The 17,901-nt window shown below is 32.3% G+C and overlaps 2 protein-coding genes across 2 annotated transcripts; both read right to left on the bottom strand.

The window, feature by feature from the left end:
- Nucleotides 1-7,678: 7,678 nt before the first annotated feature.
- On the bottom strand, nt 7,679-9,641 carry LOC146896446 (1-aminocyclopropane-1-carboxylate oxidase homolog 1-like). Its single transcript, XM_085733459.1, has 3 exons — nt 9,019-9,641; nt 8,369-8,690; nt 7,679-8,115 (listed from the first exon to the last, which is right to left on the bottom strand). The coding sequence occupies exons 1-3, from the start codon at nt 9,537-9,539 to the stop codon at nt 7,864-7,866; spliced, it is 1,095 nt and encodes a 364-aa protein (XP_085589585.1). The 5' UTR covers nt 9,540-9,641; the 3' UTR covers nt 7,679-7,863.
- An 878-nt stretch (nt 9,642-10,519) lies between these two features.
- On the bottom strand, nt 10,520-12,908 carry LOC146896445 (1-aminocyclopropane-1-carboxylate oxidase homolog 12-like). Its single transcript, XM_085733454.1, has 3 exons — nt 12,361-12,908; nt 11,845-12,166; nt 10,520-11,001 (listed from the first exon to the last, which is right to left on the bottom strand). The coding sequence occupies exons 1-3, from the start codon at nt 12,882-12,884 to the stop codon at nt 10,750-10,752; spliced, it is 1,098 nt and encodes a 365-aa protein (XP_085589580.1). The 5' UTR covers nt 12,885-12,908; the 3' UTR covers nt 10,520-10,749.
- Between the last annotated feature and the right edge of the window lie 4,993 nt (nt 12,909-17,901).

The raw sequence follows: 17,901 nt of genomic DNA, 5'->3' as shown, positions 1-17,901 counted from the left end.
AAGTAGAAGAAGCAAGAATTATCTTATATATATGTCACACCAAAGACAAAGAGTTACGTATATAAACAAATATGTGGACTCAAATATTTAACGAGTTACATTTTAGGTAAAAATTATGAAGAGCTACGAAACACCGACATAGACAGCCGTCCCCTTTGGTCAGGCTTTGATGCAAGACAAATAAATACCACTATTTATAGAAGTTCACATTTTCCTTATCTTCATTATTGTGGCTGTAGATTTTAGAATTAAAATCTCCTTATGAATATAAAAGCATAATAAATATGAATATCTGTGTGGGAGAAAAAAAAATCATTCATAAACAGAATTAAGCTTATTTAATTTTTATAGTTAAGTTAATGGTTGCAATCATAATAATAGGATTCAAATTCAATTCTTAAACATGTACTCCTTCCGTCCTAAATTGTAAGTAAAAAAACTCAAATCACATTTATTAAGAAAACTAAAACATAGGAATTTAAAGTATAATTTTTTGTGTTTTCTTTGGAATAAGTTTTATGGGAAGATGTAAAAATATTTTTCATTGGCTATTGGTTAGAGAGAAAATGGAAAAGAGAGAAAATTGAATGTAATTTGCATTTAATTTATCAGAATAAGCAAAAAAATAATATTGAAAAAGATGTATTTTTTAGAAAAACAAGATTAAATAGGATAAAAGTTTGTCTCTTTTGCTTACATTTTGGGACAAAAAAAGTGAGTCTTTTCATTTAAGAATAACAATAACTATTCTTCGCTTAAATTTTTATACATTTTTGGAAGAAACAACATGTTGATACGACATTGTAGCGTGCCTTGTTTCGCTTTCTTGGAGATTTGTTTTAAGCGTGAGATTTCTAAAGATTCTATGAAGATATGATTCACGTAGAGTGTTGACCAAGAAGCGTGTGTTTTCTAGAAGCAACAAAGGACGGTTAAACTTTCCAGTGTTTCCTAAGAATGGATGTCAAAACATTTAAGGAAACAATATATATGCTTCCGGAATATTGTGCTGAAGACCGTATTGGATCAGCTGTCTGTTTAACCCGAATTGTTCATCAAGCCCATGCTGTAACACCCCGTTTTCCCAACATAAAAATTCCATATTAAATCAAAGTATTTAAATCATAAACGGAATGTCACATACTACTTTAAAGTCATAAAATAGATATTAATAAATATCCTTCCAAGTTCAACATCATAAAAGTCTGGAAATACGCAGCGGAAATAGTTCGACATGAATAAAGTCTTGGCACGCAGGCCTTATCAGAAAATCTCATAATTTGGTTCAATACTTATTCATAAAAAGTTCATAAAAGACACGTAAGGAATAGATATGAAAGTAAGTCTCATCCCGTTACGTATCAGAGCACCTAGACACAAGTGAGGAGTCCACTCACGAACACTTCTAGTCTTTATTACCTGCAAGTTACCCATATGAAGGGCAACATTTTCAAGAAGAAGGGGTGAGATTTCTCAAACAATAATATTAAACATATAAATCATATAAAGTACATTCAACAACTTAAACATCATTAACATATCTTATACTAAATTAACTAGCATCATTAATCTCCTACATTAGTTATACACTTCATCTTATATCATCTTAATTATAGATGTAAACATCATCATATAACATCAATTACTAATTCATAAACATCAGCATACATCATCAAATATTAATTACAAACATCAACACATATATTAATCACAAACATCAACACATATAATGATCATAAGCATCAACATCTAACACCAAATATAATCATAAGCATCATCATGTATTTCACATAAGTATCATTATCAAAGCATATCATTTATCGAAAACAACTTCATAATTAAGTTCGTAATCAACTTCTTAAACAAACATCATCATTAAATCATCATCAAATATAAGTTATGACGACTCTACAATGCAACAAAATCTTCAACAACAACTTAGACAACTTCAACAACAACTTAGACTACTTCAATATGCATGTGGTACCACCAGGGCATTAAGCCCCCTTCGCTAAGGTCATATTTGGACCTGTCGGGCATTAGCCCCCATCGCTAAGGTCATAAAGAACCTGTCGGGCATTAAGCCCCCATCGCTAAGGTCATAAAGAACGCTAAGGTCATAAAGAACCTGTCGGGCATTAAGCCCTCATCGCTAAGGTCATAAAGAACCTGTCGGGCATTAAACCCCCATCACTGACTATGCAACGACACAATCTTCCTACAACTTGGACAACAACGTGAACATCTTATACAATTCCATTAAAATGGACAACTTCTTAAATCATGACAACTTAGACCGACTTATACATCTTCACTAAGATTCAGCAGCAACAACAGCAACAATTGCAGCATATAACAGTGCTAGAATATCATATCATCAAAAAGAAATGAATCATATCAACTTAACATCATAGAACATCATAATATTATGTATCATACAATACTCACATAATGTATTCCAACATATCAACAACAATAACCACATATACATTAATCAATTACATTCATATCAAAGTCCAAAACATTCTTCAAAAGCAAATCAATTTTGATCAATGAGACATAAGCCAAATACTCATAAAACACCTCAACTAAATCCCTAATACTTAAGTTGAAGTTGGGAAACCAACCATAAGTTTTTGGACTAACTTGGGATTAGTTATGCTAAGTTTTCTTAAAGTTTTCTGAAGACCCACTTGGACTATTTTCATCAAAACTCAAAATCTACACATAATTTTCTAGTCACTCCAAAGCCATTAGAAAGCTAACTCAATTATCTACAACTTTCATGTTTACACCGAGAGCTAATTCAACACGAAAACGGGTGAAAAAGACACAAGAACGCAACAATCGAAGTTCTGACAGCACTCAACGAAAGCACAACAAGCAGTCACCCATGAGGGGCTGCCTTACTACGCTCAGGCGTGGAAAACTGCGCCCAGGCGTGGGAAGGCAGTAGCCCACCTGCGATGCAGCTATGTGCAGTCCCATTTTTTTCGGTTTCACCGTTTCGTCCGTAAAAACCTAACCGTTACTCCGAATCCGATTCCGTTTTCGCCTACGCGTTCTATTCGACAAATCCTATCATGTTTTACTGAAAAATCACATTTTTAAATCTCCAAAACAGCTTATCCTAGAATCACTTATTTCTCAAAAACACTTAAAATCACTTTTTCTCAGAATCTCAACTTTTCATCCATTCTCATGTTTCTAACCATCAAACTACTTCTAATAACATTCCTATAGGATATCTAAGGTTTGTTCATGATTATCTCATCAATTCTACGGTTCTTCATCATCTAATCATCAAAATCGCTCATAAACCCTAATTCTTAAACTCACCGACTTCTCATCTAATTATATGTTTTAAACCTCAAAACTATTCCAATAATCATTCTACGGATTATCTAAGGACTGTTCACAGTTTCTACATCAATCTAACAATTTTCATCCATTAATCCTCAATTCTTCACTCAAACCCTAATCCTCTTAATCTCACAAACTCTCCCCAACTTTGTTAGATGTAATCTAATGATTTACAACTTAATATTAAAGCAAGATAGTCTCACCCTCACCTTAGATTATTTTTCTGAATTCCAACGGCTGCGTTCTTCGTTCTTAGGGTTCTCGCAGACTTCTCCTCTTTTCTCCAAAAAGCGGTAAACTATTTCTAACCCAAGCTTCCTTATTTATAATACTAATCACTCTTCCTAAATCTATTTAGGCCCAATAATTTATTCTTATTTCTATTCTAACCTCCAATTCTACTTACACTAATAATTCTCATATTCTAATAAATAATAGAATAATGCCACATAATAAAATACTAACACCTCATATATATAAATAAATCACATAAATAGATTCTAACTTAATAAAAATAATTAAATAAAAGGAGGGCGTTACAATTGGTATCAGAGCAGGTCGGTCTGTCCGGCCAAGTAGATGAGTCGTTGTGTCGTGTCGTCATGTTTTCTAGTTAGTAGTTATGTTTTTTATGTGATCATGTTTAACTGACTAACTTGATGTGGTTTTTGTGTTTTGTTTGAAGAAGTAATGACTAAATTTATTTTCTATTGTGCTTGAATTTCGAGGACGAAATTCTTTTAAGTTGGGGAGAGTTGTAACGCCCTCCTTTTTATTTAATTATTTTAATTAGTTTTAGAATATATTTATATATTTATATATGCGGGATATATGATTTGTTGAGATTAGATGTCTTTTTATAATTTAGTTAATATATTTTGTTGAGCGATATTTTGTTATGTTATATGTTGGTATTTACTAGCATAATATATTTGTTAATTGTTATAGATATATATTTGTTATTTGGTGTATTATTATATATTTAGTAGAGAAATATTATTTATTAGAATATGAGGATTATTAGTGTGAGTGGATTTGGGGGTTAGAATAGAAAGAAGAGTAAGTTGTTGGGCCTAAATAGATTTGGAAAGAATATTTTAGTATTATAAATAGAGAAGCTTAGGTTAGAAAGAGTTTACCCTAAAACCGCTTTTTTGGAAAAGAGGAGAACAAGAAAGAAGAGAAGAGAAGAGAAAAGTCAAGAGAAGAGGAGAATACCTTAGGGAAAAAGAATGCTGCTGTTGATTCAAGAATTAATCTAAGGTGAGGGTGAGACTATCTTGCATTAATATTAAGTTGTTAAATTAACAAGTTGGGGAAAGTTTGTGAGAATTTGAGAATTAGGGTTTTGAGAGAGATTTGATGATTAGATGATGAAAACTTGTTGAATTGATGTAGAAATTGTATACAGTCCTTAGATAATCCATAGGATGATTATTGGATGTAGTTTTGAGATTAGAACCATGGAATTGGATGAGATGTTGGTGAGTTTAAGAATTAGGGTTTAATAATTGTAATAGGTTGTTAATAGATTTGAGAACCCTTTGAATTTGCATACAGTAAGTTGATGAATAGTTAATGTTCAAATGATAGGGTAATCATAGGGTAATGATTAGGGTCAAGTTTGGAGAGTATTGGATCGAATACGAAGTGGAAAAGATTTCCCCAAAGCGAAATCGCAGCTGAACTGCGATTTTGCTGTCAATGTGCAAAACGCGTTTTTATTGTCTCAGTTGGACAAGTTTAAGTTCCGAACAGGGTTTAGGTGTAAACACGAAAGTTGTAGGTATGGATGTTAGCTTTCTAATGTCGTTGGTCTCACGTCAAAACGATTTATAGAACTTGAGTTATGGTCAAATTACTGCACGTAGGTCACAGTGAATTTTTATGGACTTTCAGCACAACTTTTCCGAATTTAAAATAAAAACTGATACTGATCGGTACAGAATTGGTCTTAGGCGTAAACATGAAAGTTTTAGATAATTTTGTTAGTTTTCCAGTGGCTTTAGTTTGATGTGAAAATGATGTTTGGTCTTTGAGTTATGATGAAAATACTACAGGGAGGTCTTAGCGAAATTGTACGGTGACAGCCTTCTCTGTTTCATGTTTTTGCGTTTTGTTCATATGTTTCTGTTTTGAATTGATCTTTGTTGTAAACATGAAACTTGTTGATATTTGTGATATCTTTCCAATAGCTTTGGTTTGACATGAAAATATGTTGTGGATAATTTATTATGTTTTTACAAAGATACATAATGAATTATTGTTGATGTTTAAATAGGATGTTATATGAAGTTGTTTATGATTGATGAATATGATGTTTTAAGATGTTGTTTATTATCATTTGATATTGTTATATTATGATATGACATGAATTATTTATGTGATCCATATGTTGTCAAGATGTTAAGATGTTAAGATGATAAGAGTTGTTAAGTCGTCAAGTCGTTATGAAGTCATCAAGTTATTAAGATGTTATGTTGTCAAGATATCAAGATGTTAGGATGTCATAGATGTTCATGAAGTTGTCTAAGTTGTAGGAAGTTGAGTCCATTGCATACTCATATACGTTGGTTGGGGGCTTGATGCTCTGGAATGCTTAGTCATTCACACGATTGGTTGGGAGCTTGATGCTCTGAAGAGCCTATTTACGCTCATATAAGTTGGTTGGGAGCTTGATGCTCTGTATTGGTACCAAATGCATTTGCATATCAAGAAGTTTTAAGATGATTTAAGATGTGAAGTTGTCGAGTTGTCAAGTTGTTAAGTTGTCAAGATGCTAAGATGATTTGAGATGTTAAGAGTTACATAGTCGAGTTAAGTGAGGTTTGATTACGAAGTTTGATTGTGATTTGATGATTATGATTTAATGATGATGTTTGTTTATGAAGTTGATTATGAACTTGATTATGAAGTTGTTTTCGATAAATGCTATGTTTTGATAATGATAATTATGTGAATTATATGATGATGCTTACGATTATATTTGGTGTTAGATATTGATGCTTATGATCATGATTTAAGATAAGATGTTTTATGAATAATAATTGAGATTACTTGATGAAGTATATGACTAATGTGGGATAATGACACTAGTTAAGGAAGTTTAAGTTATTAGATATGATTAATGAATTATAAGATGTTTAAGTTGTTGAATGTACTTTATATGATTTATATGCTTAATATTATTGTTTGAGAAATCTCACCCCTCTGCTTGGAAATGTTGCTCTTCGTATGGGTAACTTGCAGGTAACCAGGATTAGTTGCGGTCGTGAGTGGACTCCTCACAAGTGTGTCTTAGGTGCTCTGATACGTAACGGGATGAGATTATGTCTTCTATTTCTATTCCTTACGTATTACTTATGGATTTTTATGAATAAATGTTGAACAAGACTTATGAGATTTTTATGTTGAGGTCTGCGTGTTAAAGACTTTTTATGTTGAAAGAACTAATTCCGCTGCGAAGTTTTGAATTACTTATGTTAAATGATTTTGAAGAATAAATTGCTATTTATTCAGTTTATGAATTTTTAAGAAGTGTAGCATTCCGTTAAAGTTGAATTACTCTGATTTTTAATTATGAAATTTTTACGTTGGGAAAACGGGGTGTTACAATTGGTATCTGAGCCTGGTTGGTAGTGGGAATGCATTGAAGTAGTACTTAACCCCAGGTACTAGGTTCGATTCCCACGGGAGGCAAAAACACTATCAGGGGGATAGTGATTAAGCTTGTGAGTAACAGTGCAGTGCAGGGGGGTGCAGTGCCTTGCGAGGGATCCACCTGGGCTGTTACACATGCTATTCTCAAGCTATATAAAGGAAGACTCTAAACCTAATAAGACTACTGAAGCCGCATTTGTGAAAGTGTCAATTAGGGTTTTAGTATGTCCATTGTTGTTTGTGAACCACTCTTTTATCACCTTGATGCTAGAGTTGGACTGATAGTTGAGTTGTAATTGTGAATCACTCGTAAGCTTTTAAGCAAGAGTGGATTCAATTTATTGGAGTGTGTCTCCATCTTGATTGTATTCGTTGTAATCGCTGGTGTGTGATTGAGAGGAAGTGAGAGGGTCTCATATCTAGGTGCGTCTTAGATAGAAATATCATGGGCAGTGATTAGATGTGAAGGCAAGTAAACCGGAGACGCAATAATCTAAAATAAGCAAGCAACATTTCTCTCGGTTAAAGACGAATAGTTTGGGAGATCTCCAATTCAAATCATGGCCGGGACAATTCTTGGTTATACTTTACTTACCTCGCAACCAAACTCTGAATTATTATGGAACCTTTCTCTTGAAACTGGAGGGTTATGATATATAAATAAAACATCTGTGTTCAATAAGTGAATGTTTATACATTGTAATTCATCCATTGCATGAAATAAAAACCACATCATGTTTATGATTTCATATCACAATCAAGTGGTATTGATGAAACCAACTCACAAAGATTTGTCAATTATTTATATGAGCTAATATTTTATCTGCCACATTGCTTAGTTCAAATTTTGTAATGTTCAAGTGCAGAAGTACCATCTAGTCCTTTTGCTCGAAAGTAGGCCACATAATCAGCAACACTAGTTTCTCTGTATTTGGGAGGATTGTCTTCTGATAATAATTCCTTCATAGGTCCATAGAGCTTTGTGGATGCTTTAAGTGCTGTGGAGAAAAAACATGCAACAGATATTCTTGGACCAACTGGATTGGCAAGTACTCTATGTACAACACTCTTGAATTTGTCATTTGTTATAAGCTACAATTCAAACAAACAAATAATTAGCTATATGTTTACACCTGTAATCCATCCTTCATATTTAATATCTTCAAAACCTGACCAACAATCGAATCAATGAGACCTTTATCTTAGATTCAATAATGATCGAATCAACCGATTCTGATTGCTCAATAAGTGGCATATTGAGTTTTTTTTTATCAGTGTCTTAGATTAACTGAGTGCATTACTAATAGTTTAAGGAAATATACACATAAGAGCACATAAAACTTACCTGCAAAAGATCACCAACATTAACTATGAGAGCTCCAGGAACAGGTGTTATATCAATCCATTTATCTTCATAAAGAACTTGGAGACCACCAATATGGTCTTGTAGAAGCACTGTGAGAAAATCATTATCAGAATGCTTTGTTGTTCCCACAGTCAATTCTGGTTCAGGACAAGAAGGATAGTAATGGCAAAGAGCAAACAGTCCTTTAGCACAATCCATATCTTTTAGATGGTTTGGATTCAAACCTAATGCTTCTGACATCAATTCAAACAGTAAAGTTCCAAGATTCATCACCTGTTTCCCATATTCTAGTATTACATCTCTGCAAGAATAAATAGCTAATTAGAAAGCAACAAAAAAAACAGTAAGGATTAAATTCAATTTCGGATGTTTTATATTTTGTATCAGTTGGTTTTTAGTTTTTATCCTAATATTTATTTGTTTTATGATTTGTATCTTATAAATAGATCTTCTAGGAGAAAATATGCATTTCATTTTTTTCCTTGTTCTTAGTCAAGTAGTCTAGTAGCCATAATTTCACATCTTAAAGTGAATAAGTGGAGAATCCCAGATTTGAACCACAACCCTACATGTTGCAATATCCATACCAACTGACCGCATAAATTTTACACACATGCATACAAACATACCTGCATACTGCGGGAAAATCTTCTGGTTTGGGAGGATCAGGAGCCAAGTAACAACTAAAACTATCCCTCCAATTGAGTGCTGGAGAGCTATAAATATCAAAATTGCTATTGTAAATAAAGGATCTCTGATAATCTCTTGTATACATACTTTTTTTGACTTCTGTATCTTGTTCATAAAACCTCTTCACTCCATCTTTCACCTCCTCAAGAACACTCAAAGGGATTCCATGATTAACAACTTGAAAAAAACCCCAAGTTTCACATGCTTCCTTGATATCGTCAACAATTCCTTGATGAATACTTGGGTCTTTATTATCAATATCTTTAAGGTCGATGACAGGAATAACATGACTTGTGTTGTTGGCTTCCTCATATTTGTCTGGTTGATGGTGGAATAAGCTTGGTATCTTCTCAACTCCTGCATCAACAAGTCCTTTCACACCTGCTTTTGTTTCATCAAATGCTTTGCGTTCATTGAATGTGGAATCAAGGTTAGGTTTGGTTGTATCAATGGTTCCCATGCTTCTAGAATGAGTAGAAGAAGCAAGAATTATATTATGTCACTAAAAAGACAAAGAGTTTGGTATATGAACAAATATGTGGACTTACATGTTTAATGAGTTAGAATTAAGGTAAAACTTAGACCCTTTAAATGGATGCATCAGTCTCAATTTAAGTTACAGATAGAACAATTATTGGAAATGATGACAAAATTAAATTGTTTAGTCAAAAGATTTATTTTATGATTGGGACTTCCATGGATAGGGAAAAGGATAAGATCAACATGCCTACTGCCACCCCCTTGGTCAGGCTTTGATGTAAGAGAAATAAATATCACTATTTATAAAAGTCCACATTTTCCTTATCTTCATTATTGTGGCTGTAGATTTTAGAGTTAAAATCTCCTTATGAATATAATGCATAATAAATATGAATATCTGTGTGGGAGAAAAAAAACTCATTGATAAACATAATCAAGCTATTTAATTTTTATAAACAGAGTTATGTTAATGGTTTCCATATAGTGCAAATCCAAATCTTAAACATGTAAAGTATATTACTTTGTATCAATATGATCAATGATGTTTTCATTTAAGAATAACAATAATTATTTTTCACTTATATTTTTATACATTTTTGGACCAAGCTGATTAACGGATCTCAATTCAATTTCAACACAGATTGCTTCTGTCTTTAAGGCTCAACGTCTGAAAGATTGTAGAATACCGACCAATGATGATAAGTTTCCGAGAGAAATTGAGTTAAAGCAAGTTTTACTTGGAAAACAATGATCTTGTTAAAGTGTGAAAATATGATAGAATAAGCAATTACTTGCTTCACAAGTAATTACTAGTTAGGTAACTAACTAACTAACTGTTTTAACAGTTAATATAGTTATGATAGTTACTAGTTAGTCGTAGATGGTCAACCAACTATAGTTGGATTTGTATAGTGCTATGCATAGTATAAATAAGTGTAAGATCACAATGTACAATCTAGATTTGTGAATAACAATTTTCTCTCTATTTAATATCTTGTTCATGAAAGATTTCTCTGCTATTTTTTCATCTATGGAGGTTAAGTTTTAGCTCTTTGAAGAAACCACATCAAATAGAAACAACATCATATTTCTAGTTCATGTCATAATCTTGTGGAATTGATGAATAACTATACCACAACAAGCTAACCAAGTTCATTCGAATACTTGTTTTTTCTTCCACGTTGTCCAGTTCAAATCTTGTAATGTGTAAGAGCAGAAGTACCATCTAATCCTTTCTTTACAAAGTAGGCTACATAGTCGGCGACTGTGGTTTCTCTGTATTTAGGAGGATTGTCTTCTGATAATAGTTCCTTCATAGGTCCATAGAGCTTTGAGGATGACCTATTACCTGTAGAGAAAAAGCTTGCTACAGATATTCTTGGACCAATTTTATTTGCAAGTACTTTGTGTTCGACACTCTTGAATCTGTCATTTGTTATAAGCTACAAGATAAACAAACAAATTATTAGCTATATAGAAACAAAAAAAAAAAAAACTATATGTTTAAAATTTAAATCTATTTTTTATCCTTCCGATTAATATCTTCAAAACCAAATTGGACATTGAACTGATGAGACCTCTAGGTCATGGTTGAATCGGATGAAAATAATGCTAAAAAGGTAAAAATATCAAATGATGTAAATAAGGAAAAGTTAAAAACGTCGTTTAGCATCAGTACGAGGTATCTAGTTTATGTTGAACTAGTCAAAAGTAAGCAACAATAAAAGGCACAAAAGCCATAACATAACACCTCAAATTAGATGGAAATAAGGTATTAAAATTTTGGTTGGTTCAAATTCAACCATCAAAGCATTATTCAGCTTGTAAGGTGAGGGATGCCTCCTATTTATAAACACATCTAACGCGTAACCAGATAGCATGTATCCTAATAGATCTTGGATAGACTCTGATACTATTTTGGAATTTGGAATGTGCTAACTCAACTCTAATAGAACCTACTTGCATGGTGAAAGATGCCTTCTACTTATAAATACATTTACATGACATATTATATCCAATGTAACATGCTTGAAACCAATTTGAAAAATGCAGGAGATATGTTATTTGCAAGATCCAAAGTAGGACCAAGGAGCTTGGTTTGTCCAATTTTAGAATTTTTAGTTTGCTTGGTTTGTCAAATTTTAGTAGCTTTGGTGTCTCTTTTACTTGGTGCAGGACACATTCTGATTGCTCAATAAGTGCCATGTTGATTTTTTTTTTCTTTCTTTTCATTATGGTACATAATTACTAACAATTTATGAAAATATACGCGTAAGGACACTTGCCTGCAGAAGGTCACCAACATTAACTATGAGAGCTCCAGAAACAGGTGCTATATCAATCCATTTATCTTCATAAAGAACTTGGAGGCCACCAATATGGTCTTGTAGAAGCACTGTGAGAAAACCACTGTCAGAATGCTTGGTTGTTCCCACAGTCAATTCTGGTTCAGGACAAGAAGGATAATAATGGCAAAGAGCAAATAACCCTTGAGTACAATCCATATCTTTTAGATGATTTGGATTCAGACCTAAAGCTTCTGATAACAATTCAAACAGTAAAGTCCCTAGATTCATCATGTGTTTTCCATATTCTAGTATTATATCTCTGCAAGAATAAATAGCCAATTAGAAGAAAAGTCCTTCAATAATTTCTGTAAGTTTGAAAATTGTATAATTGAATGCAATTAATCAGACACTGAAGACACCTTCAATCTGAAGCGTCGACAGTGCTAAAATTAGAATAGCCAAAGTTAAAGGAGCACATAAATTTCATAGACATGCATACAAAAGTACTAGTACCTGCATACCACAGGAATCTCTTCTGGTTTGAGAGTATCAGGTGGAGCCAAGTAACATGCAAAAGTATCCCTCCAATTGAGTGCCGGTGGGCTATAAATATCATAATTGCTATTGTAAATAAAAGATCTATTCATATCTCTCGTATACAATTCTTTTTTGACTTTTGTGTCTTGTTCATAAAACCTTTTCACCCCATCTTTCAACTCCTCAAGAACACTCAAAGGGATTCCATGATTAACAACCTGAAAAAAACCTAATGTTTCACATGCTTCCTTGACTTTCTCAACTATCCCTTGGTGAATACTTGGATCTTTATTATCAATATCTTTAAGGTCTATGACAGGAATAACATGGCTTGTGTTGTTGGCTTTCTCATATTTATCAGGTTGACAATGGAATATCTCAGGTATCCTTTTAAGTCCTCCATCAAGAAGTCCCTTCACACCAGATTTTGTTTCATCAAATGCTTTGCGTTCATTCATTATAGAATCAAGGTTAGGCATGGTTGCATCAGTGGTTCCCATTTTTCTGATGCTTGTATTGGTTCTGGAGTGAGTAGAAGTAGCAAGAATTATATTATATATGGCACACCAAAGACAAAGAGTTATGTATATAAACAAGTATGTGGACTCAAATCGTTAATGAGTCACAGTTATGGTAGAAATCTTGGAGAGCTATGAAGCATTGACATAGACACGGACAACGGTTTTAACACTGAAACATCAATACCAATATTAATTTGTGAAGGTGAAAAATTTGAATGCAATCTCTTGTGTCAGTATAGGACAAAGACATACGTAAGATATTGATCTTAAATATTGATGTTATATATATTGAGAGTTTCTGAATTCGATAAATAGTTCTTGATCAAACTTTACTTGTCTTTCGACCGAACTTCATATTTTCATAGCATTTTTATTGAGAATGAATGGTTAATAAAATAAAATAGAGTTACACAAAGTAACATTAAAAACAAACTTTAGAATTTATGGTATAGAATATTGATTAGTTAACCCTTCATCAATCTCAATTTAATTTACCTGAAAAAATTATTTAGTCAAAAGATTTTTATTTTATGATTGAGACTTATATATATGGATAGGGAAAAAGATAAGATCAACAGCTGCCTCCAAAAGATTTAATAGAAGTTCACATTTTCCTTATCTTCATTATTGTGGCTGTATATTTTTGAGTTAAAATCTCTTTATGAATACAAAGCATAATAAATATGAATATATATGTCGGACAAAAACTCATTAATAGTGAGTGGCTCACCTCTTTATTACTAGCATGTGAAGAAAGAATAATTTTCCAGAGTGCTAAGAAAGTTATATCACATAATGCAATTCTAATTTCATGAATCAAGCTTATTTAACTTTTATAAATAGAGTTATGCTAGTATTTTTAATTAGCGGCAATCATAATAATAGGATTCAAATCCAGTAATTACATATGTATATGTGAATGGAGTACTTTGTATCAATATGATCAATGACCTTTTCAATTAATAATAGCAATAACAGTTTTCGCTAAAGTTTTATACATTTTGGATCATACTGATTAATGAAGGAGCTCGATTCAGTTTCAACAGTGTTTTTTTTCTGGCTCGACATTTGAAAGATTGTAGAATACTGGCCAATGATAATAAGTTCCAGAGAGCAATCGAGTTAAATCAAGTCTACTAGGAAAACAACGATCAAACATATGAAAGCGAAGTTTTTCTTTCAATTAAAGACGAATTGTTTGGTAGAATTTGAGCTCAAGTTCTAGCTCGAACAATCTTTTGCCACAATTTACTTACCTTTGAACCGAACTCTGAATTATCAGCAAATTCTTTCCCTCAAAACTGGACGACTATGACAGAAAAATGACATTTGTTTTCAACAAGTGAATGTTTATTTCGCACCTACACAACCCCCAAGTCATCAAGGTCTTTCAATTATTTATATGTACTTATACTTTTGTCTGCCACATTGCCTAGGTATCAAATCTTGTAATGTGTAAAAGCAGAAGAACAATCGTGGTAAGCTACATAATTAGCAACCGTGGTTTCTCTGTATTTGGGAGGATTGTCTTCTGATAATAGTTCCTTTATAGGTCCATAGAGCTTTGAGGATGACCTAATAAATCAAATAGTTCCTTCATCATCCACAATTACTTTTAGTAATAAATCAAATAGTGTGTCAATTGTTTCCATAAAATATGATATCATGTGATCATGTTCTAAAGTTCAACAAATTAAAAAATTCGTCTTTTTGAAAGAAATCATTACAAAATTGGTTCTATGTTTTAAAACATTTTAATGGTTCTAAGTTTGGACAAGTGTGGTGGTGACTACTATCATTATCATGATTATACGGAGAAAATGATGATAATTTTTTTTTTTTTTTGGTAAGTAAGAATAATGATTAAGCCGGTAGGAAATGATCAATACATACAATGATTGTTGATGCACAAAGCAACATTTCTCCTCCTTTCTAAAGAGCAGCAGCCACAGCGGCATCCACCGCTTGTCCCACATTCATGGATAACATCCATTCCAATTTAGAGCATCATGGTCGTTTGTGGCAATTTTGAAGGAAAATAGGATATTATAACATGATCGAATTTAGGAATAAAGTGCGATTGAAACAAGTGAATTTAAGGTGTGATAACACGATATGATAGCATAATTATAGGTGATTATAATATAATATAATCATTTCATGTAGGCTCAACATGAACAAGATGAACAATGAATTTTGAGGGCTGAATTTGAAAAGCTTCGTGGTGACGTTAATAGGTATAAGAAGAACAAATACTTCATGAAATGGCTTCCACAAATGTTGCATGAAGTGCTTATGGCATTCTTGTCCCTATTCACGTCACCATGAAAATTTTCAATCTCAACCCTAAAAAATTCATTCCCTTCTTGTTCATTTTGAGCCTAGATGTGAAATAATTATGTTATGTTATGATCACCTATATATATTATAGTGAAAAGAAAAATATAACCTTATGATCGAGTTATGGAAAACATACTAGAAGAACATATAGATATGTAATTTTTTATATGCAAATTCAAAGAACAATTGTTGTGATGGAGAAGGGAGGAACATTTAGTGTTAGGTGTGATTGCACCGAAGAGTATTGCTTTGAATCAAAGAACAATTGTTGTGATGGAGAAGGGAGGAACATTTAGTGTTAGGTGTGATTGCACCGAAGAGTATTGCTTTGAATATATACATGTAGGATCATGTTAATGGCTTGCCTGTGCATTTATTAGGTCATGGTTTCATTTAGGTTTTCATTCATTTCCCAACCTAGTCAACAAACTCATTTTCTTTCAAGGTAACAATTTAATAACGCGTATAATTAATTTTCCTTTTTTTGGTGTGAAAAAAACAATATAATTATTTTTCCTTATTTTTGGTGTGAACAAAACAATATAATTACTGTTTAAAAAAAACAATATAATTATTTTTCCTTATTTTGGTGTGAAAAAAACAATATAATTATTTTTCCTTATTTTTGGTGTGAACAAAACAATATAATTATTTTTCCTTATTTTAGGTGTGAACAAAACAATATAACTATTTTTCCTTAATTAATACTATAGTCTAATCTTTATCTTTGACTATTTATATATATGCTTTGAGGATAATAACAAGTTGAACCTCCTTTCATGAGAATAAATATAACAGATTTTTTAAATATAAGAAGAGATTTTAGTCAAGTTTTAGAACAAAAATTAAATCTATTTTATATAATTACCCTAATTTAATAATGTTTTTTGAAGGGCTAATTAGTAATAATGTTGGTGACTTTTAGAAAGGCAGGTTTTAAAAAAATAAAAATCTTGATCTTTTTTGTTACACCTAGAAGATTTTTTTTTTGGATAATAGAAAGATTTGTTTTAAAAAATATAACGAAGAAAGATTTGTTTTAAAAATATATCGAATCTTATCTATCTATATATAAAAGTTAACCCAAGCTAACATTTTAGCCCTAATTAAACCTAAGCCCTAATGAATAAAATTCCTGTTTTACCCTAACCAAAACAATTAAACAGATAAACATAAAAAAAAAAAAACTACAAATTTCTTCTAAAGCCGCAAATTCCTGTTTTTCCTCTCTTTCTCTCACGCGTTTCTTCTTCATCACCACCGCCAACCCTCTCCCCCAATCCATCGGCGGCGACAAAACACATTCATCGGCCTCTCTCTCAATTTACCTTCTCTTCCCCTTTCTCTATCTACCTTTTCTTAAAAAAAATTATCTCTCTTCATCATGTCCCAACCTCTTCTCCATGGCTCTTTCTTATGGAGCTTTTTTACCTTTCCCATCTATTAATCACAACCCATCAGGTTTGTTGCTTTGTTTCTAATTTATGATTTTTGAATTTATTTATTTTAGCTTATCTACTCGCATATTTTGTTCTCAACTAGATTATTTTAGCTTATCTAATCGCAACCCACTGAGCTTAATTTAATTTTTCGTTCTCAACTCGATTAACAAGCGATAAGAGGCAAAAGCGCATTATGAAAATGCCAAGGATAAAGTAGTTGATATGGTGCTGTTATTGTAACTTGGATTATTTGATTTAGATTTTAATCATAATTCTCTTTTTTGGTCTTTTTTTTTTATGTTAATTTTATTGTAACTTGGTTTATTTATGTTTTTGGTTTATTTAACTTAGAAGTGCAATAAATTGGAAGCTGCTGTGGTGATTGATCAATTGTTATAAACAAACTTTTAACCGGTGAGACGTGTGAAATGCATTTTCTAATTAAGTGAATGAAAATTTGTTATTGATGTTCTAATTTAAGGGTATGACAATTAGGGTTTGAATTTTTAGCTTCCATGTCTTGATAAATAGTTTATAAATGTTTTATCAAATCAATATAATTTAAGAGACCGTTGAAGAGAACAAGCATTCGAACGGATGAAGCGAGCATTTGGTATGGTGGAGGCGAGCCTTCCGCTATGCACAACACAGATAGACATCCATTACATGACAATACATTATTTAGGCATGGTGGAGGCGAGCCTTCTGTCTTTGCATTTAAACCGTTATTTTGTCTCGCGGCTGATGTGAAGTAAGTGCTCCACACACTCATATGATGATGTTGTATATATTCTTTTCCTCTGCCTCCTATTTTATTCGATCTTTATCGTTATTTAAAAATTGACAGATGTATGCTAGCTTATAAATTTAATGACTTGCTTCCTGGAAAATATACACTTCAAGATGGCAACCTTATCTACCGTTCGAGTGGCAACGAACGCGTGCGCAGTGCTGTTAATGTTGCCCCTGTCATATCATTGGCGGGTATTTTTTGTGCAATGTCTTGCTGTTTGTGGTTTGTTCCTGTAAATGGTTTTTAAGCATATTTATTATTATGTCTATTTTGTGGAAGTGAATGGTTTATGAGGAAATTTCTGCATGAGTGTTTTATATTTTATCATTGGTGCTATGGTTATGACATTAGATATTTGTATCTTTTGTGACATTTCTAATAAAATAGTGTAAAAGATATTGATGCTTTTTGGGGTTTATAA

This window comes from Medicago sativa, chromosome 8 (genome assembly GCF_051527215.1).
Source record: "Medicago sativa cultivar Bolivia chromosome 8, Bolivia_mono, whole genome shotgun sequence".
NCBI classification, from domain to species: Eukaryota; Viridiplantae; Streptophyta; class Magnoliopsida; order Fabales; family Fabaceae; genus Medicago; species Medicago sativa.
The sequence above is the reverse complement of the archived record's forward strand: the minus strand, read 5'-3'. Positions and strand labels throughout refer to the sequence as shown.